Source organism: Salminus brasiliensis, chromosome 4 (genome assembly GCF_030463535.1).
Source record: "Salminus brasiliensis chromosome 4, fSalBra1.hap2, whole genome shotgun sequence".
NCBI classification, from domain to species: Eukaryota; Metazoa; Chordata; class Actinopteri; order Characiformes; family Bryconidae; genus Salminus; species Salminus brasiliensis.
The window spans coordinates 26,882,958-26,904,626 of NC_132881.1; the positions used below are offsets into that span (position 1 = coordinate 26,882,958).

Here is a 21,669-nt window from a genome sequence, read left to right on the forward strand (position 1 = left end):
CTTTTCTAAACTCCCCAGGTTTGAACCAAGCTTAGCCACAAAAACATATACAGATATAAATACAGTATTTTTACAACAATAATATTGCTAATTATGAATGACACTGACAAACAAAATATTATTCACCCCTCGCAACAGTTTTACACCAGCAATAAAACAACTTTCTGAGTGACCATTCAACCACTTTATTCCTCAGGATAATTCCAAACAGAGATCCACTAATTTGATGCAGATGGTGTGTGACTACTTTTACTGCAGCACACACAACCTCCACTATCTCCTCCTGATTGTCAGAATTCAGATGAATTCCTGAAATTAGATAGGCATTTCATGCAGTGTATCTTCACTGAATAGGCATGCTGTTCATACTGTCTTATTTGCTTTTAAAGAGCTGTGAACAATGTGGCCAAATCTACATACCAGTTGTGTACGAAAGTGTATAAAGATGCTTCTAAAAATAGTAACTTAAATCTTTAAATCTTTAAAACAAAACTCACATTTTTCAGTTATACATCTCAGTTTGCTCAATGATACAGTTTAGGTTGAGCATTTTAGTTCCTCCCCTCAATTTGTTTACTGTTTATTCCCATCCTCACCTTCACTTCACCTTCCACATGACGCCCCAAGACTAGGAGCACTGAGTCCTTGCTGGGATTTGAACTTATGATCTCTTCTCACAGGATGAGCAGCAGTTAGACTGTTGTGTCACTCTAGAGCTGTGAGAGAGCTGTTACACTACTGTAATTGCAGTTCTGAGTAAATTTAGCTTTCTGTTCTTTCTAGGAGACAGAAATGTGCATAGACTAAACATCTTACATTATTATAGTATTTTCAACTGTAGCTCATTTACTGATGCTTTTGAGTCGGATCAACTCTAACAGTTGACCAAACTGTGATTTAGAACAAAAAATTATGAACTAGGAGTTAAATGTGAGAATTTATGACAGCAAAACTTACAACATGCTGTGTAATCAGTTACACCACCAAGTCTTCAAATTTATTACAGTGCAACTAGGACACACGCACACACAACTGTGAACAAATGAATTTTAAATCTTCTGATCTTGTGGTTTATCTTCGTTTTGTTAATGAACACACACATTACAAAGCAAGATTATTTATGATTATTGTTTTCCATAACTGTATGTTGAAATCTATCTTTACTGTTTTTATAATCAATCTTTGGATCTTTATAGGAGGGCTTAGATGTGGAGAAGAGATAGCTACCTCGGTAGAGCTAGATTATATAATTCTCACCTTTACTCTTCACGATCTGACAGGGCAGAAAAATGACAGTCAGAGAAAGAAGACAGTGGGCACTGAGCAGTGCCAAACTGACTGAAGTCAAACTAACTGAATTTAGCATTTAGCTCAGTGCAGCACTGAGACAGTCTAGTTTGTAGCTGCAGTCACTGCAATTCTCGGATGTCCAACGACTGATAATTAAAGGATGGAATGTGAGCTCAGAGGGCACAGTTAAGGGATACCTGTGCATGAAATATGTTGTTGGAAGAAAAAAACAGTTTGCAAGCTATAAATATGGTAGCCTACATTTGAAATGACGCTATAATCAATGGCCAATTACTGTATAATTATGTCCTTAGTGTGTCTACCTATGAAGAAAGGTACCCTTTAAATACTGAGGGCCTACAGACGCTTCGGGCACATGAGTTCGAATTATATTGAAGTTAATTACATACAAGTAAAAAACAAACTTAATTGTAGCCTTTTCCTGCACATTAAATCCTACTTTATTTATCCTAATTGTACTTAACATTTTGGACATAAAAATAAAGAATAAGACAATAAATGATAAAGTAACTGATCATAGTGTTTTTTGAGTTAACTCAACTTGGTTTAGGTCTCCTACCTCACAATTGGTTAGTTCTGCATCTCAGTTCGATCAATAATACATACAATTAAGTTAGGCAGAAATTGCTGATCACTCCTGACCATGTGGGTGGTGGTGTTGGGATTTTAACTCATGGTGTTCTATCACTTGACATGGTCACGTGATGGCTGTGCTGCCCTAGAGCTGCGAATCCATGTAAATATCTGTAAAGGTAAATATACTCACTAAATACTGTGTTTATATGTAATGTAATTTCACAGTTCTGGAGTGGTACAACAGTCTAACTGCCTGTGCATCAAGTGTGAGGAGAAAAGTTCATAGGTAATTGGAAATCTGGGAATGTCATGTGATGGGGGAGGCTTGAACCTGCCGATTGGAATAAACAGTAAACAAATTGAGGAGTAGAAACACAGACTAAACATCTTACTGAATACTTAAGAATTTTTTGCTGCAGCTTATTTTACAAGGTTTTCTTATGAAGGTGAGTTGGCTCAAAATTATTGAACTAAGCTGCAGAACTAACAAATGGGAGTTTGAAGAATTTTTGGCAAAACTGATTGATGATGATTACAGTGTATCAAGAGTGATACCGTTTTTTATTTTAATCTTATTCTCTTCAGTACCCTTTTCCCTGAGTTGCACTAAGTGTTCTTTTGTTTTAATAGTGTATTTGTAGCCAGAAATACTGATTAACCAGTGACGACCTTCCACACAAGTCTAATCACTTGAGATTTATTCTCAAGTCTCATCTCCATTTTACTAATTCTGAAACTATAAGCACAAACTGTCTGTACCTCCATTGAATTGGGTCACTCACGTTAGGGGGGGGGGGATAATTCATGCAGTCACTTATTTTACATTATATATTTTATTTACTTGTTTTCACTTAGACATTAAAGAGTTTCTTTTTTGCATTTTTTATAAGAAAGGCAAATGATACTGACCATGATTCTATTTATGAAAGAAATAAAAGGAGAAAATATTTAAGTGCATTTTAACGGTACTGTAACTGGACCAGCAATTAGCTACATTTTTCACTTTCATCAAAATGTAGGCACAAAAAGTTATGTCATAGAAGAAACATATGTCAACATAAGTCTTTAACTTATTTTGTCCTTAAAAAATGTTATGTTAAAATGATTTGGCTACAGTTCTGTGGAAATGTGTTATCTAATGTTATAACTGGAAGCTCATATCTACTTATGCAGCAATTGTTATTTTGTATTGTCACTGTACAAACAGTAATAAATTCAATAATTTCTTTGATAAGCTAATGGATGCCCTCTAGAGGTCATTGCGTGTCAGGTATGTGAATAAAATGAACCAGTTAACCCACAGTGCTCATAAATACAACCATGTCCTTAAGAAGGATTTATTTCGAGCAAAACAAGCAAATAATTCAGATGATTTTAAGGTGAAGCGTGGTTTGGCTCTGTTGGATTTGACTGGAATTGGATGTGAGCTGCTTGGCCTGTGTGGTGTGGATAATCAGCTTTGAGGCAGGCTCGGCCTACCCAGTCCTGTCTCTCTTCATCTTGTCCCTGCTGGCTTTAGAGGTTGTTAGGATTCTCTTAGGAGGGGAGAGGAGGCCTGCAGTGACGTTTTTAGGGAATAAGCTGGGGGTCATTTTGAGTCGTTGGCTGGGTTTCTTCTCAGAGGGGGGCAGCTTTGAGGTTTGAGATTTAGGTGTGGCTGTTTTTTTGGAATCTAAATTTCCATGAATGACTCCAACCACATTCAGACTGATGATGGCCTCTGATGTCCCGGCCATGTTCTGAGCTCTGCAGCGGTACTCTCCAGCATCCTTATACGATATTCCATTCAGACTGATCACAGACCACCGCAATCCTATTCGAGGCGATTCCTGCACAACTGCACACAGAAGGAGCCGCACAGAGGAAGACGTGAGCACACAGAAGCTATGAAACTTGTCAGACATTTCCGGGACACTTCATCTGTATAATAGACTATGTAAGTCTTTGGCCTGACAGACGTGCCATATGTATGCCTCATTGGTAATGAAAAAATAAAAATATGTACACTGATATGGAATCTCTGGGCTGATATGACAACCCAAAATCTGACCTGAAACCTGAAATCATAACTGACCCGTTGGAGCAGTAGGTGAATGTAACACTGGTATTCAGAAGTGGTGTGTGTGTGTGTGTGTGTGTGTGTGTGTGTGTGTGTGTGTGTGTGTGTGTGTGTGAGTGTGTGTGTCCATTTTTCTCTGCAAAAAGAAATCCTACATAGTACTGAAAAAGTGTTTTTTTTTTACTTGTAATAATACTAGACTCACAGAGAATAAACTTTTAACCAGCCACTGAAGCATTCAAATGGAGTTGTCATGATCTTATGTATGTCTCTTTTTAAGGGTGCACCCTATCATTTTTTTTTATTTAAACAAAGGAAATGTTTTATCCACAAGTGAGTACATATGCAGTAGGTCATATATATTAATATATATTAATCATCAGTTTAATCATCTACTGTAATTCTGGACCAAAACTGGACCACCAATAATTCAATTTTCTCATTTACCAGCTAAATACATCAGTTGCCATTTAACACAACACTGTAAAATTGCATTGTGGTATGGAATTAGACCCAACTTAAGGGGGTTATAATAACCCATAATTCTAATTCCATATCATACAACTCCATCAGGCATGCTGATTACTCACAGCTTGGCAGTTTTCTTGGTAGCTTCTCATTTTCAACGCTCTCAATCTGCCTGCAACAAGCTGCAAATGAAAAACACGCACTTAGTCAGCAATAAAACACAATACTCCCAGCATGTGTGTGAGAATGTGTGTGGGCAGAGACCTGTGTTATAGAGGTTAGGTCTAGCTGATTTGATCCAGATGAGAGCGGGGGTAGGGTATCCTCTGGCATCACAGCGCAGCAGGACATTACTCCCCAGTAAGGTTGTGACCTTTGTGGCAGAGGTCAGCACCGAAGGCCGGCGGCAGCGGGGCAGATCGACGCTCTGAAAGGGAACTCCAGCCAGGTTCGGAGGCCCAATACATGTCAGGAACCGATCCAGCAGTACAAGAGAGGATTCTGGGGCCTTGCTGATGTCCAGCAAAACAGACAGTCTGCAGTCACAAAGCCAGGGGTTGTCCTGCAGGCCTGAAAGAGAAAGGCAAGGGAGGATAAATTACATACGTAGCCAAAATTAATTCCTGGGAAGAATGAAAATCAGACTAATCCTAGAAACACTGACAGCTTTAATAAAGGTGAGACGGAGTTGAGAAGCTTCTGTTTAAAAACAGAGAGCAAAAGGAAAGAATATACCTGGCTTTTCACAGTGTAATTTGATGCAATTTGAGAGCGGCAGCAGTCCTGCTGAGTTTCAGATTGTACTTAAATATTTATGCAGCCTTTTGGCCCATCTCTGTCTCAGATTATGTTAGATTGTGTTGAATGAAAAGGGGAGCTACATGAGATACTCTTAATTTCATGTTTAAGCATGAATGTTTTATTTGCTCCTGGGCTCCCCCTACAGGTGGGGAGTGTAACTCACTTTCACTCAAAAGAGACTTCACAGTGCAGTGAACACACACATACACACCAGTGAAACACACACAGTGGACAGTGAGCACACGTGCCCGGTGCGGTGGGCAGCCATTGCTGCGGCGCCCAGGGAGCAGAGAAGATGAAGGGCCTTGCTCAAGGGTCCAACAGTGGCAGCTTGCCGAGCCTGGGTATCGAACCCACAACCCTGTCATCAATAATAGTCTGAACCCACAACCCTGTCATCAATAATAACCGCTGCCCCCATGGATTACTCCATCAAGTCAGTGTAGCATCATAATTACTCTGAAACTGCTTTTTAGGGTAAAACAAATAAGAAATGTTTTAATTATTGGTTTATTGTTTAACAAAACAGTAATTACTTTTAAAACAAAATATATTATGTATAGTTTATATTAAAACTATAAAAATAGTTAACATTGCCCTCACTGTACTATCTGAGGTGTATGCCTGCAGTATGCTGGATGACATAGAGCTGATAAAAAGAGAAACTTTATTGGTGATGATAGACATGACAGAGTCCAAGAATTAGTCCAGAGACTCCAGAGACCTCAATATAGGACATGACTGATCTGCACCTGTAAGTATGCATTTTCCTGTGCTTACTCATAGAAATATCTGGGCATGCATCTAAAGTCATTACAACTTGTAATGAACTGTAATTTGGGGATTGAGAGGGTGATTAGAAAACACTGTGCCCCAAACATAGGGTTACAGTTGAAAAAAATCTTCCACACATGGAATTCATTTCAGGCAGAAGCAAAAAAACCACCATTAGAATCATTAGAAGTTTCAAAATTAACCAACTGATTCACAGTGTGTTTGTAATTACTTTTAACACTGATACTTTAATATTAGGAGTGATTTACTTCCTTGTTCCACTGAAATGAAGTTAAGGACTACAATAAAGACTTAATAATAAAAGACTATCTTTGTCTAAACCAAAATGATACATAAATGAATTCATTAATAAGTGAAATACTTTGAAATAGCATTAAAACACACACACACACACACACACACACATACGATAGCATATGGTAAGTTTTTTATACAGCTAAACATAACAAATCTGATTAACATTATTACCACCAGGTGGAGTGAGCATTTTAAGGGGATAAATTATGTGATTAAAACCTGTTGACTGATTTATGGTATGTGTCTGTGTTTTTGAGCCAGTTTCCTGAGGTGCAAATAGAACCAATATGGCTATATCATGCTCATAATGTGTTTGCCCCAGTCATTTCAACTAGATTAAATTTTACACCTCTTTTGAAGTTTGCCTCTGTAATATTTGATCAGTGTGTGGAGCATACTTTTATGATTACTCTTACAAAATCAGGCGGTATCATGATACCGGTTGTAAATCCGTGCCTGCCAAACACCACTAATAAGACATCTGCTGTTGACTGTATGGTGCAGGGCCCTTCTGGGCCATCCGTGTCTCTATGGGCCCACCTCCCAAAATATTACGTCTGAGTTATAGGAGAAGGGTGTATTTTACTGTCCTGTATGCTCAAATAAATCATTATTACCTATTCTTAAATCTAGTACACTAGTGATGGTGCAGATGACTATTTGTGGGACAAAGGAGGCCCTCTTCACTTCAGGGATGTGTTCTCAGCCTTTTTTTTTTTTTAGTTAGGCCACTAATTTAAATTTGTTCTGTTGAACTAGGGATCTTGGGGCCTCCCGTTCTGATGCCCCAGTGAGTCTGCCTTACCCAATACCATGGAGCGCTGCGGTTCACTTTGCGTGGTGAGGGGCCAGAGAGTGGTCAGTTCGTTTGGCAGCGTACTCAGCCTGTTGCTGGACAGGTCCAGGTAGGTGATGTTGCCAAGGTAACGTGCGGCCTGCGGAGGGACTCGTGACAGGCGGTTGTTGTGCAGGCCGAGTGTCCGGAGGCGGGGTGTGTCCTTCAGGGCTTCCCAAGGGAAAGTGGACAGAAGATTCCCATCCAAACGCAGCTCGTGGAGGGATGTGAGGTTTGTAAAGCTCCGTGGGTGGAGGATGGCGATGGAGTTGTATGTAAGCCAGAGGTATACAAGGTTTGGCAGGGTGGAAAAGGCTCCCCTGAGGACTCGAGAGACGGAGGTGCGCTCCAGACGGAACTTCACTGTGTCGGTTGGTAAGCTGACCGGGACGGCTGTCAAGGAAGGATTCTTACACAGCACAGTCCTGAAGAAAACAACAGTGACAGACGAACACTGACTGGTGGTCACTGATGCAGTTAAGCAGTGGCAAATTACATAATGAGATTAATTTGCCTAAATGCTTTACAGACCATGCTCAACACCTACGGTTATTGGCTGTGGACACCTGACTGTAAAACATGAAATTAAAAAGGCACATCTGTCCGTCAGCTCATGCTTACAATGACACAAACACTGTTCTCTGAAGAAGAAAGGAAAACTCCGGGTAAGGGCAAAGACTCATAACAATCTCTTCTATATGAATAAAGCACAATTCTGTACAGATACACAGAGAAAGAGAAGACAGGAGAGGGGAGGAGTGTTGATGGGAGCACTGGAGGCAAAAGAAGAATCTACAGAGGAGCAGGAATCATAAACAAATAGCTGAGCAGAGGAGATAACAGAACTGCCACTTCAACCTACCTGAGCCCCTTTTCATTGCTGCGTCCATGGAAGGCACAAGTGCACAAAGACGGACATGTGGCATTCTGTGCATGCACAGCAAATGCCAAACCCATCAGGAGATGAACACACAAGAGCGTGTGCATGGCTCTGAGACAGGTGCCCTAAGTACGCAGTTGCACTCCCCTGAGTAAAAGTGTGGCATTCCCAAACACTCTGCCATGGGTCACAAGAAAGGCTGCAGGGATTAGCCGGGATTACTCTGTCCAGGAGAAGATCAACACTGTCTCACACACACACACACACACAGGGACAGAGTCAGGCAGAAGTCAAGGTTCACTTAACTCTATGAAGCTCAAGTCAAGTCCAAAGGCTTTTATTTGAGGTTTCAACTGTTTAGAGATATAGAGTGGAGCAGAACGATGCTCCTCCAGGACCACGGTGCGACACAAGACTTTATAAAGTGCAATGTGCAAACATATAGTTGCTTGGTGAGACTGGTTTCAATGGTTTCAATGTCCATTTCTTAAAGGTTAAGTTTAAAGGTATTGTAAAGGTATTGACTGTAGTTCAACTGGTGGTGCTACCCCTCTACCCCATCCATCAATGGAGACTGACAACCAGAGGACCACTATCAGCATAGCAGTGATAATGAAGTAGTGGCAACTTTGTCCGTTACCTTTGTCCGATTGCTGGGTAAGGTAAAAGGGTGCTGACCAGTCCTCAGTGTATCTAATATGGAATGGCTAATGAATGTAGGTTCAAGGTAGGTGTACCTAATAAACCAGTCACTGTGTATAGGGCTGTAATTAAGCTGCAGAATGAATGGGGGGGAAATATGATATACTAAAATGATCTATACATCAGCAGCAAATGATCAACCCAAACACACACAAGAATGTACCAAAGCCTCCGAACCAGACAAACCCATACAGCAGCCAAGTGAGCAGAAGATAGTGGACATTTAAGGAAACACACATGGTCAGGCAGCAGCGGTCCCTCCCTCTCAACGTGATCATCGCTGCCACTGCAGCCCTTTACCGGCCTTCTCCTGCTGAAAGCATGGCGGCGGTGCTCACACGCGAGTGTGAGACGGAGGGTTGTAGCAAAGAAGCCAAACTACAGTGTCCTACCTGTATTAAACTCGGGATACAAGGCTCATATTTCTGCTCTCAGGTAGCCTTCCCAGGAGCTCTACGCCTTTTTGTGGTAACGTTAAAAGAGCGAGCACGCTGTCTCTCCGCGCAGGCCTGCTGGAACTGCCCTCATTCGTAACCGGAGCTCAGCGAGGCTCTTAGCTAGCGCCAAGTTAGCGGCACTGCCTGGTGTGAAGTTAAGCTCATTGACGTGGTTATTTTGAAGCGGCTGCAGTCTTTCGGATGGTTCAGATGGTTTATCGCATAGCTCGCTAATACGGACAATAGGCGTTTGGATGCTCGTCAGCATTTTAGGTAGCTAGCTAGCTAAGTTAGCTAGCTAGCTTGGGAACGGCTAGGTTAGCCCCGCCGGCTAGCGCAGCAGCAGCAGCAGCAGCAGCAGCAGCAGCATTGGCAGAGCACGACATTGGCTTGGAGTCAAGCTGTCAAGATAGCCAGCCTGATGGACGCAGGATGACCAACCACGTTCATTTAGTGGCCGTGATATTAATAAAGCTGTAGCTGCCATAAAATCAGTTTGCTAGCTAGTGAAGAGGCAAACTTTAACATTACATACATAGCTAGCTAGCTACATGTGAGGGGCAGTGTTGTGGTAAGGTTATTGAATGAAACTTGATGTAGCGCTGTGACTCACTGGCTAGCTAACGTCTCTTCGTAGTAGAAATGTAGGATTTAGTTAGCTAGCGAAGTCGAAAAGCAAGTATAGTTAGAAATTGTCCTAAAAAATAGCCTTCTGAGTGAAAATAGAGTAGGTAGCTTGCTTATTATTCCCCTGTCTGGTGTTTTGCTAGTCTTCGTGTGTTGCGTTTCGACCACCTGTTGCTGAGTCTTTAACCACCAGAGGGGTATTAGCTAGCTAACTGTCCAACCCGAGCGATGAATGTAGCTAAATGATAAAGAGTACTGCCAATGTACGACGTTTTTATTTCTTAACTGTTCAATACGCATGATGTATGTTTCTGGAAGCAACTGCCTATAATATTTTGTCTTTTGTTTTGTATCCTGTCTGTGCACTTAAATTGAGGTAAATCAACATGATGGGACTCCAGTTTCCAGCCTCAGTCCTGCAGGGAGATTTCTCAGCTCTAAAGCTTCTAGTAAACTAACAGATGACTTGTGTTGGCAGTGTTTGAACAGGGAAACTTGAAGATTTCTCTTCTGCTGAACCCGAGCGATGAATAATAATCTCCAACAGTATCTAACTAGGTAATAAATGAACTGGCTTCCTATAGCTGCTGCCCTCATCAGACTCAAAACCCTGACGCTGGCCTAGAAAGCCAAGAATGGACCAGCCCCTCCATACTTGATGGCAAGGGTAAAAAGCCAGTCAGTACCAAGAGCCCTTCAAGTGTTGAGTATGGCTCGGTTTGACCCACTATCCTTTAAGATCCATGAAAGACAAACTTTTAGCCTTTTGTTTGTCCTGGCACCGAAGTGGTGGAATGAACTTCCCCTGGGTGTCCAAACAGCAGATGCTTGCGGTCTTCACACGCCGTCTGAAGACCCATCTCTTCTGAGAGTACTTGGGCGAAGTGCAGTGTTGAGTATTGTGGCCTTCATGTAGACTTTGTGCTTAGTAGCATCTCAGATTAGGATCCTAAAGATACCTCTAGTCTATCCAAACTAGCTAAGGATATTTTCTACAACAGTGTAGCACTGAGTAAACGGTGAAGTCGTTCTGGATAAGTGCCTCTGCTAAATACCTTAAATGTAAATGAAATGGAAATTGAGTACTGTAAATGTACCAGAGGTTATCAGTTCTGGTCCTGAATCTCTGAAGTCACAGTTTGATGATTTTCTTCCCCAAAACATCCCACATCAACCTGATAATTTAACTGAATTGAATCAAGTGTGCTTGAGACATTAGCCTGCCAAACTGTGCTGCACTGCTGGGCTGAAATTCAAGCCCCCTGCTCCACACGGTTAATGAAATTAGCTAAGTGTGTCCTGTTTTCTTTACCCTAATTCACTGGAAATCTCTTTGTTTTAGGATTGTTTCAAAGGCAGCTGGGGTACTCACAAACTGCTCCACAAGAAAGCCAGTGAGTGTTTTTTTTTTTCCCCCCTCATTCTAACCCTTATATATATTTTTTGGCCCTACATGTAACCTTACTTTGTTTTTCTGTGTTTGAACAGAGGAAGACAAAACAAAAGATGAGGGAAAGAACTGTGTAGAGAAGGAAGTCAACACAGACCCATGGCCTGGGTACCGATACTCTGGCAAACTGCGACCTCACTACCCTCTGGTATGGACAAAGCATATGAACACAAATGTAAAAAAAATCTTCTAAACTAAAATGATGACTTGAACTCTTGGGTTTTTTTTTGTCTGTAGACACCCATGCGACTTGTTCCTGGGAACATTCAGAGACCCGACTATGCTGACCATCCCCTGGGTAAGGTTGAATTAAATTTTGTTAAGGCAAACACAGTTGTGTACAGATGGGGGACAAAGTAGAGGAAAAAACATATGCTTTAGTAAAGTGTATTTTCACTCTTTCTGTGAAGTTTCTATAGACAAACTGGTCTCGCTGATCATGTATTGTGTTGACATTGAGTCACCTGAGGAACAGCTCGTTCATGAGTGTCACACTTGGTGTGTTGGTGTGTGTGACCACAATTTCCAAGCTTATTAACTTGCATATTTCCCATTGACCTAAAAGCGGATGTCACTTTAGTCACTGTTCCTGCTGATAGACTGGCCAGCTATGAAGTCTGTTCGACTGTTCGCTGCCGTCTGAGCCCCAACTATGATTCACCTTTCAGAGTCACTTCTTGCCTGACTATTTTATGCATGCTACAGATCAGGGTGTTCAGTCGTCATGCTGTATGTTTCAGGAAGCACCTTCCTATAAGCTTTTTCCTTTATTTTGTAACCTGTCTGTGCACTTAAATTAAAGTATATCAACATGATTTGAGATTTGTGTGTTTCCCCTATAGGACAGTATATGAATGCTTCAGTGCAGGAGTTTCCAGCTTCAGCCCTGAAGGAAGGTTTCTCTGTTCCAACACATCTTGTAAACCTAGTAAATATCTTGTATTGGCTGTGTTTGAACAGGGAAATCACCACATGGTGCTGGACTGCAGACCTTTAGTCTGCACAAATATAACGAAACAATTGCAGTTATTTAGCATTAAACAAGACAATTGTAATGGTACCTTCAATTCCTAAGAAAGAAGTGTAGACAATCATTTTCTTACATAGTGAAAACATGATGCTTCTGAGTGGCATTGGAAAATCACAGGTTCAGTATGTGGAGATGCCACAGCCATCCGTGGCCAGGTGTCCCAGAGAGCATAATTGGCCTTTCTTGTTTTGGGCAGATAGAATGGTTATGCTACAAATACACTACAAGTCTTTGGAAATACTGAAGTGTGATGCTCTCTCACATCTAGAAACAGTTTGTCACTACATCAATACTACTGATGATTTTGCAAAATACTGAGAATATTGCAAGATCACTACTTTCAAGCCTGAACTAGATTCCTTTTTAGATTTTCACATCATGCTCTTGGACAAAATTTACAAGAAAAGAAACTGTTGAACAAAGAAGCAGCTTTTTGACTTGGCTGCCTTTTTGTGTGTAGTAGTTTGGGGGAATAAAAAGGGTGCCACAGAATGTAGATATAACGCTGGGTAAATTAACAGGGAACGAAAGGTGTTTCCTGGCTGGCGCTGGAGAGATCAGCTATTGGTTATTCACAGTGTTAACGTTTCAGTTTGCATGAGCTAGTGTTTCAAATCTTGACACTTTGTCTGCATGTTTTTGTCACTTAATAGTACTTGTAATGGTACTATTACTTAATAGTGCATTCCCATTTAATTTTAAATAATTTGTATAGTGCTTTATTACAGCTGACATTGTAGCAGCTTTACAGGAATCCAGTAATGGACCATGACATTAACAAAACATAAAACAAACATACCCCTGTAATATCATAAAAGGCAGTAAATTTCTGGTGGGGCTGAATCACAGTGCTAATAGTTCTTATTACCAGAGTTGTTCTTAATTCTTACCTTTTATACAAAAACGTCTTTTGTTATCTTCTTAGTTTTCTAAGCTTAGCTGATTGTAGTAAGTAAAATATGCAAACCCTACAATGGTCCATATAGGTTTTGGCTATATGCACCCCAGTTTCTCCCCTCTAAACTGTATCATCACTTGAGTCAGCTCCCATACCAAGCAGGGCGTTACTAGGGTTTTCTGTACAGCATTTATGGCCAGTTTGCCAGACTTAGTCCTGAACCATGGAGATTTTCCTTTAAAGATAAAATATAGTCTTGGAGCTTAAATCTCATCTGGTAAACCAACCCCTTTCGAGTTTTATTGTTTGGCACGAAAGTAAAAATTGGTTTAAGGAACAGTAACGACTGATGTGGCAGTGTAAGCGAGTATGCAATCACTGCAGTTTTTGATTGTGGGCCATTTTTTTTTCCAAAAGGAAATGTTTCTGTTCAGCACAAATATAGCATGTAACACTAGCATATAGAAATGTATACCCCATATTTCACTGCATGCAATAATGCTTTATTTCATCCTAAACTGAAGCTGCTGAATCTGCCCGTAAGTAAAGCTGAAATTGGCCAAGTAGCATCAGGCTTCTAGTGTATTAGTGTCCAAATGGCAGTTTAGATTTCCATTCATTTAGTTAGAGTAAAATTAGAGTAGATGTGTGCAGTAGGTCGGGTTGTGTGCGTTTACGTCCATCAGTGTGGCTGGTTCATACAGTATGTGTGCCGATACTGTGCATTGCTGAGAAAGTATGTTTAACAGCACTGCTGTGTGTGTGAGTGTGTGAGAGGGAGAGAAAGAGAGAACACTGAGTGAGAGTGGTTCAGATGTTGGAGTGAATATGCATCAGTGTGTGTGTCGTGTGTGTCTGAAGCTTTTCTCTTGCTCACTGCAGCAGCAGAGGTTGGCTTGTTGGCAGGTATGAGGCCCGTCGCCCCGTGTGTTCGTCAGGCTGGTGCTGTGTTGTAGGGCTGCAACTAGCCGTTTCTTATATCGTTGAATCTGTTAGCTGTTACTCGACTGATGGACTAATCAAACCATTGATTGATTTCAGCTTCTGCTGGTTCCTCTTACATTGCCCTTGTCACAGTGCCATCATTATTCAAAGGGCCTGTCCCAAAGGCTCCCTTAGCCGTGCTGTCCTCCTTCAAGTCAGCATGTCAACAATGTCTGGATGTTTGCAAAAGTAGGAGATTTAAAAATATGGGACAGAGTGGTGGTTTTGCACAGACTTGGTCTGAATGGGTGTAAAGACCCATTTGGGTGACCCTAGAGGGTGTGTTTTTCCCCTGCCACATAAACAGGAATCTAGATAACATCTACTTTAAGCAGATGCAGAAGACTGCAATATTGCAAAAGCACCATTCAGTATTGTGCAAAGGGCTAAACTTAAACTGTGGGCGCATTTTTATGTACTATGTATTATGACCATACCTGGTTTGGAATGAACTCTGCTCCTTAAATCAGAGCCACTTACCATATAGCCTTTGTAGTTCTATAATTACTGACTGTAGTACATCGGTTTCTCTGCATACTTTGTTAACCTCCTTTCTGCCTGTTCTTCAATGGTCAGGACCACCACAGAGCAGGTATTATTTGGGTAGCACTGACATGGTGGGGTGTTAGTGTGTGGTGCTGGTGCGGATCAGACACAGCAGTGCTGCTGGAGTTTTTAAACACATCAGCGTTAATGCTGGACTGAAAACAGTCAATCAACCAGAAATATCCAGCCAACAGTTTCCTATAGGCATTGTCCTGTGACCTGATGCTTCCTGATGAAGGACTTAAAGATGACCAACATGAACTGCAGCAACAGAAGAGTTTCTGTCTTCTGTCTCTACATCCAGCAGCAGTGCTATGTCTAATCCACTCGAACCAGCACAACACACACTAATGCTTCACCACAGTGTGTCGCTGCAGTGCTGAGAATGGCCCACCACCCAAAAAAGACATGCTATGTGGCGGTCCTGTGGGGTCCTGACCACTGAAGAACAGGCTGAAAAGAGGGTAATAAAGTATGCAGAGAAACGGATGGACTACAGAGTGCTCCTATATGGTAAGTGGAGTTAACAATGAATCGAGTTAATTCCAACCCAGGGGCAACAAAACTCCTAAAATGCATAACGTTTGGAAGAGCTATGCTTAGCATGACTTATTGCTAATTAGCTAACAACTTACATTTTAAGGCAGGGGTTTCTCAAACATTTTCATGCCAGGACCTGCCTGTATCCAATAAAATAATGGCTTTTTTTCTAGCTTTTTCTTTCTGGGCACACATTTGAGATCACCGTGAAATGGTAGAGTGGGCATCACATTAAACACGCACTATAACATTTATGATGACCATAATACTATGACACTGTTTAAGAAAACTGAACTGGGGTCTGTCACATCACCCATAATGTCGGCGTTTGTTCAGCCTGGATTAGCATTGGATTAGCATTACACTGTTCTCACTTTCCATGACCTCTACTAGAGATGAACTGTATCTGCTCAATATCATTTATTTTACTCCAGTCTTTGAAACATGGCAGGAATTATTAATATCATGACATGTTGGATTGTTGACTTTTGGTGAAAACTCTTGTTTTTAAATTCCACTATATATATCGCAAAAACAACAAAATACTGCAGTATATTTTAGCGCAGTATCGCAAATATGCACATATGATACCAATATAATTGTGCTTTTTATATTTGTCATTCAACCCATGCAGAACACCCTCATTGGATCCCAGCCCTGTGCTAATGTAAAACGTGACTCCCAACACTACATTCCCCAGTCCTGCCAATCTAATTAATCTAACAGCAGGCATATGTTATAGATTAATGTTTTTTGTTTATTATAAACATGATTAATTGTGCAGCTGTAGTAAAGCCTATGCATGTACTGTATCGGGAAGACTAGTGATTATTTTTTTAATTGGCTAATTTGCATGCGCTAATGAGGACCGCAAATGTGCCAATTGGGACAGTTGGGAGTCTGTTACAATAAAGCATGATGGAGCGTTTGTGTTTTTAAGCAAACAACACGTCCGCTGTTGTCTAATCGAATTTTATAGCGTCTATTATAATAGTTGTCAGCAATTTATCAGCTTTGTCAAGTAGTCGTTGCAGCCCTACTGTCTTGTCTTACAGACGTTTTTGAGAGAAGTGGCCATTTGTTTACTGTCTGTGTTTGTGTGTGTGTGTGAGAGATTGTGGGTGGGAAATACAGTGTAAATGTGTAGTAGCATGGCTCTGTCTGTTTTTGCATGGCTGGTATAGTTACTCTGGTGGTACTCTGATCGCCATTGTAAAGGTATTTGATGAGACTGGTGGATCACAAGAAAAGTGAGTGGCAACCAAGTGATTTGGGTTTGTTGTAGCTCATGTAAAGGCTATGATGACAGTTTGAGAAAGTCAGGGTAAGTGTGTGTGTGTATGTGTGTGTAGCTAGTTCTAAAGCAGGTGTGTGAGATGGTTATGCTGTGTATTTGTATGCTGACTGACTGATGTTTCTTGGTGTTTAGGGATGTCTGAGACGGAGCAGATGCTCAAAGGGACGTCCCAGATTAAGATCCTCGGTGCTGAAGAAATCGAGGGCATGAGAGTCGTCTGCAGGGTAAATTTATATTTATATATAGTGTAACATTTTTTCGTAGTGTCGGACATTCAGAACATAATGTTTAACAGTGGCAATAGTTTGATGTATTGACTCATTTGGACCAGCATGAAGAGTTCCACATTATATCAAATGTGGAGGTAGCATGTAATGATGCTTAAATGGTTCCAGTCTTGAGTCCACTGACCAGTGGGTGATTCGTTTTATAGCTGGCTCGAGAGGTGCTTGACATTGCAGCCATGATGGTGAAACCTGGAGTGACAACAGAGGAGATTGATCATGCTGTACATCTGGTAAAATCTTTCTCCGCTCTCTATCTATTGAGAATTTCCCCACTGTGGGACTAATAAAGGATTATCTTATCTTATCCCTTAATACTTAACACCTTTTTGCATAATTTTAAAACACCTGTTGACCCTTTTGTTTTGTTATAATTTCACAATGGAGTCCAAATTGCCTGGAACAATATTACATTAATTTCCATTGCAAGCATTTTTCATCCTTCTGTAAGAGTTTTGTTTAAGGTTTTGTTCCCACAGTATCTGTATTTATATGATTCTGTATGTTATGTACTGATTTATATTGGTACTTTTAAACATTTGTAAACCTTGTAAACCGTTTCAGCCCATAGACTTGCCATTAGCAAGCCTTGTCTGGTTGCTAAGCAATGACCCATCTTATTGTCCTTGAACTAGACAGCTGTAAAGCAAAATGTAGATCATGTGGAGTGGGAAGCACAATACAGCAACCATCTAGAGAAGTGGAAAGAAATTGTGCAAGTTCCAGCTTAATTTATCAATTAATTAAACTTGTAACTTGTTTGTAACTGCACAGTTTGTCATGTAGGCCTACTTTTTCGTGTGTGTGTGTATATATATATATATATATATATATATATATATGAATATGAATGAATGATTATTTTATTAAAAACAAAATAATTAATTGCTCCCAGAGTTCCTAATATAATCAATGCAGATGACCCGATCTGATCCAGGCATTTTTAATTGGCTTAGTTTTGTTGTAGCGGCGCGCCCTCTGGCTCCCTTTAGGCACCCTTAACAAACTGATTCTCAGCTGCTGGTAGAGAGGAGAGGATACTCTTTTTAAACCTTATGTCTGTGAACAAAACAATAAAAAGCTTTATCTGAGCTGATACCTTACCAGTTCATCGGTCAAAACAAGACTGGAATTGGCGTCTAATTCTAACTCTCCAATAAATAGTGCAGCAGTTACATTTTGTACATTTCAACAGCAGAAAGTAACTGCTGCATCATTTAAGGTGGAACAGAACGTTTGCGTAAGAGAACAACTTTAGCTTGGCTATTAGTCTTGCTAATGCAGTAAACGATGCAGTAACAGCACCCAGAACAGTAAGTGTCTGTTAGTTAAAATGTCTGGACAGGATAGCTTAAACCTCTCTTCCATTAAATGTAAAAACCACATGGTTGATATTTTATTTCATCATATCCATTCCCACCCCATGTTACTTTTGAATTACGCCCGGTTAGAAACAAAACTATCCTGGAAATACTCTGTTCTACTAGCAGGAGAACCAAGCTCCTTTTTTTGGTTCTAAACTAGTACTTACATTTTTTTTTTTTTTTTTTTTACCAAACAAAAACTGCACATCTTACCTTAGTTGTGAGGCTGTATTATTTATTGAAACACAGATTTGATCGGTATTGGCTGAGAGTCAGCTTTAAGGTACTGATTGGGCATAAAAAAACTTGCTTGAGACATCCCTAATAATCAATAGGGACTACAGCTGTATGTACTCCGATAGCTGTGTAATATTTGTTTCTCTTCTTAAGGCATGCACTGCACGAAACTGCTATCCATCACCCCTCAACTACTACAACTTTCCCAAGTCCTGCTGTACTTCAGTCAATGAGGTCATCTGCCATGGCATACCAGATCGCCGTGCCCTACAAGACGGTGACATCCTTAACGGTACAGAGACATAATATTCCCACAATCATCAGTCTTCCAAAATAGACAGTGCCTTTAAGCAAGGTGCTACTCTAAATTTATACTGTAAGAAGGGCACACACATCATCCACAGCCACACGTTCACACTAATGTCTGTAGGAACACAAATACTGATTGATTTAGAGCAAACTTGTGGCTGTGCAACACGGTCAAGTAAGTTTGGACGGTCAAGTAAGTGTGTTGAGTTGATGTACAGTTATTAGTAATTACAGGAATTATTGTTGTATAACACCGGAGTGACCTTCCAAGTCCCAGTCCTGTGTAAGCTGTGGCATGTGTAAAGAAATGTGTTAAACCATACTTCTTATTTCAGTGGACATTACTGTTTACCACAACGGATACCATGGAGATCTGAACGAGACCTTTTTTGTGGGCGAAGTGGACGAAGGTGCCAAGAGGCTGGTGCAGACCACATATGAATGCCTAATGCAAGCTATTGATGCTGGTGAGAACTGATACTTCACAATTTATCTGTGGAAAACTGCTGTCTGTGTTTCTAGCCTCTAGAGGTCAGAGCTGAGCTGCAGTACTTCACAGCTGTACTGTCACTGATGGTGTGTTGCTGCTTTTTTTTTTTTTTTTTTTTTTTTCTTGCAGTGAAGCCAGGTGTCCGTTACCGGGAGTTGGGCAACATCATCCAGAAACATGCACAGGCAAATGGATTCTCTGTGGTGCGGAGTTACTGTGGCCATGGCATTCACAAACTCTTTCACACCGCACCCAATGTACCGCATTACGCAAGTAAGAATCCATCCACCTACATATACTACCTTTATTCAGACCTGCGTACATGGTGAATTTGTGGAGAACCGATAGCAGGTTGTATAGGCCAGTTGGTGTTTCTCTGAGGCTTTTATCTCAATTTTCCTCACACAGTTTGCATGTTTTGACCTGGTACTGCTCTGCTTTTGCTTTTGTTTAGAGAATAAAGCTGTGGGGGTGATGAAACCTGGTCATGTCTTCACCATTGAACCCATGATATGCGAAGGTAAGAGCCAAATCAAAACAGAATGTAGTTCTGCATAGTTTATTGAAGAGTTTTTGGGAGAACAGGTGGGTGAAATAACCCATTCATCCTGACATTCCTATGAGACTTTGGTTGAATGTGACAGTTGCTGTTGACCATGCACAGCATATTAGGGTGAGAAGTGGCTATTATGCAGACCAAATTATGTTGCACCAGTGTATGTAAGAACTCTGATTGGAGCCAAATAAAATTAAATCATAGATAGAGATCAGGGTTCTGCAAAGGTTACTGAAGAGCTTTTGGAAAAAGGTGGGCAAAATGAACTAATGAATGAATGAGTAATGCCTGACTTGTTTACTGAATCCACCCTGTAAGTGGTGGAGCATGTTTATGTCCAAGCACAGCACATTAGTGTAAGAAGAGCTTGCCAGCATCAATTTTGTGAGCTATAGCAGCTATTTCTCCTAGTATACGCACATTCTTCTGTGCCTGTTCTGCCATAAATTCATAGCAAACCTACCTATGTCTTTGCATGGCCTGGGTTTTCTTTGTTGGCTGAAATTGTCATGACCCAATCAGTCTGTTCAGAGAAATATCTAGGGTACACATGTGCCAAACCTGTCACGGAACGATTCAGAATGCGACTTCAGGTAGAACAAACTAAACGAAAAGCCTAGCCCTAGTGTTTTTGGGGGTATTGCTGTTTTTTTATAATTAATTATCCCTTTGGCAGGTGGCTGGCAGGACGATACATGGCCTGACGGTTGGACAGCAGTTACCCGAGATGGTAAACGCTCTGCCCAATTTGAACACACACTCCTGGTGACCGAAACAGGTTGTGACATTCTCACACGTCGCCTTGATGACGATGGCCGCGCTCACTTCCTGACGCAGATGTAGAGTGGTGGGGTGAGAACACGGGCCCTTCCCCCAGTGGAGGACACATCCGCTCCGCCCCTATCACCGATCAGCCAGTCACACTGTGGTTCTCTGTTGGGCAGGAGATGATTGGCCGAGAGGCCGTGGTAATGGAGTGTCTTAATGGGCGAGAAGTGGAGATTTGTTTATTTATGAATGTGTCATCTGAACAGTCACATGACTCAGCTTGGATCTGATCAGACTGGAAGGCACCGACCTTTGACCTGCTTGCAGTGCTGCCACTCTGTTGGTGCACACTGTGTGTGTGTGTGTGTGTGTGTGTGTGTGTGTGTGTGTGTGTGTGTGTGTGTGTGTGTGTGTGTGTGTTTGCATGTAGACTGGCGTACTCCTGTTTGGTTTGTTTGTGTGCTGTGCTGGTTGAATGGTGTTTTCTCTGTGTGTGTGTGTGTGTGTGTGTGTGTGTGTGTGTGTGTGTGTGTGTGTGTGTGTGTGTGTGTGTGTGTGTGTGTGTGTGTCTGTCTTGAGTATGGATGTTGAGGAGTGAAAGTCTCATTCCAGTTGAAACCAAACAGAACTGTTTCTTTTCCTTCATGGTTTATCCTGAGCATAATCTTTGGCCGCAGCCTCCTGTTTACAAAAGAGTGCCTCTGAAGATAATTATAATAAGACAAACAATGTATTCAAGAAATTATACCAGCGTGCATCAGACCCTTTCTCTTGGGACCTTTTTGTCTATGATCATGTGTGAAAAATGTGTTCAACGTCTGTGGCAGGGTCCTGTGACCGTGGGATTGTCGTTTAGTTTGAGACTAGCTCCCATTGGCTTTGTGCCGCTCTGTTGAAAAGGTCTAATTTGTTTTTGATTGGCTAAGGCATTGGCAGGTACAGAGCTGTTCTGCAAGTTGGCAGGTTTTTGGTTATTGGTGCTCTCTGTCTGAAACAGTCAAAATCATTTCAGTGGTCTGCATTCAAGCTGAATTAAAGCATATTTTCCTTGTGAATTGTTTTGTCTGTTTTTTTGTGTGTGTATTTCACCCCCTCAAATACAAATAGGTATAGATCAGTAGTTCTCAA

The 21,669-nt window shown here is 41.1% G+C and overlaps 2 protein-coding genes across 3 annotated transcripts; one reads left to right on the forward strand and one right to left on the reverse strand.

Annotated features, from left to right (window-relative positions):
- Nucleotides 1-3,259: 3,259 nt before the first annotated feature.
- Nucleotides 3,260-8,129, reverse strand: lrit3b (leucine-rich repeat, immunoglobulin-like and transmembrane domains 3b). The gene is made up of 5 exons (XM_072677186.1): nucleotides 8,005-8,129; nucleotides 7,113-7,567; nucleotides 4,679-4,984; nucleotides 4,537-4,596; nucleotides 3,260-3,724 (listed from the first exon to the last, which is right to left on the reverse strand). The coding sequence occupies exons 1-5, from the start codon at nucleotides 8,127-8,129 to the stop codon at nucleotides 3,363-3,365; spliced, it is 1,308 nt and encodes a 435-aa protein (XP_072533287.1). The 3' UTR covers nucleotides 3,260-3,362.
- Nucleotides 8,130-8,989: 860 nt separating this feature from the next.
- On the forward strand, nucleotides 8,990-21,596 carry metap1 (methionyl aminopeptidase 1). 2 transcript variants are annotated; one of them, XM_072677781.1, is made up of 12 exons: nucleotides 8,990-9,159; nucleotides 11,131-11,182; nucleotides 11,277-11,386; nucleotides 11,476-11,536; nucleotides 14,049-14,072; nucleotides 16,666-16,757; nucleotides 16,967-17,050; nucleotides 18,572-18,710; nucleotides 19,063-19,194; nucleotides 19,347-19,490; nucleotides 19,672-19,737; nucleotides 20,450-21,596. In XM_072677781.1, exons 1-12 carry the CDS (start codon nucleotides 9,046-9,048, stop codon nucleotides 20,614-20,616), a joined length of 1,185 nt encoding a protein of 394 aa, XP_072533882.1. In that variant the 5' UTR covers nucleotides 8,990-9,045; the 3' UTR covers nucleotides 20,617-21,596. The 2 variants fall into 2 exon arrangements, with proteins under 2 accessions (XP_072533882.1, XP_072533883.1); XM_072677782.1 differs by lacking the exon at nucleotides 14,049-14,072 and having other exon boundaries at nucleotides 8,991-9,159.
- Nucleotides 21,597-21,669: the final 73 nt, after the last annotated feature.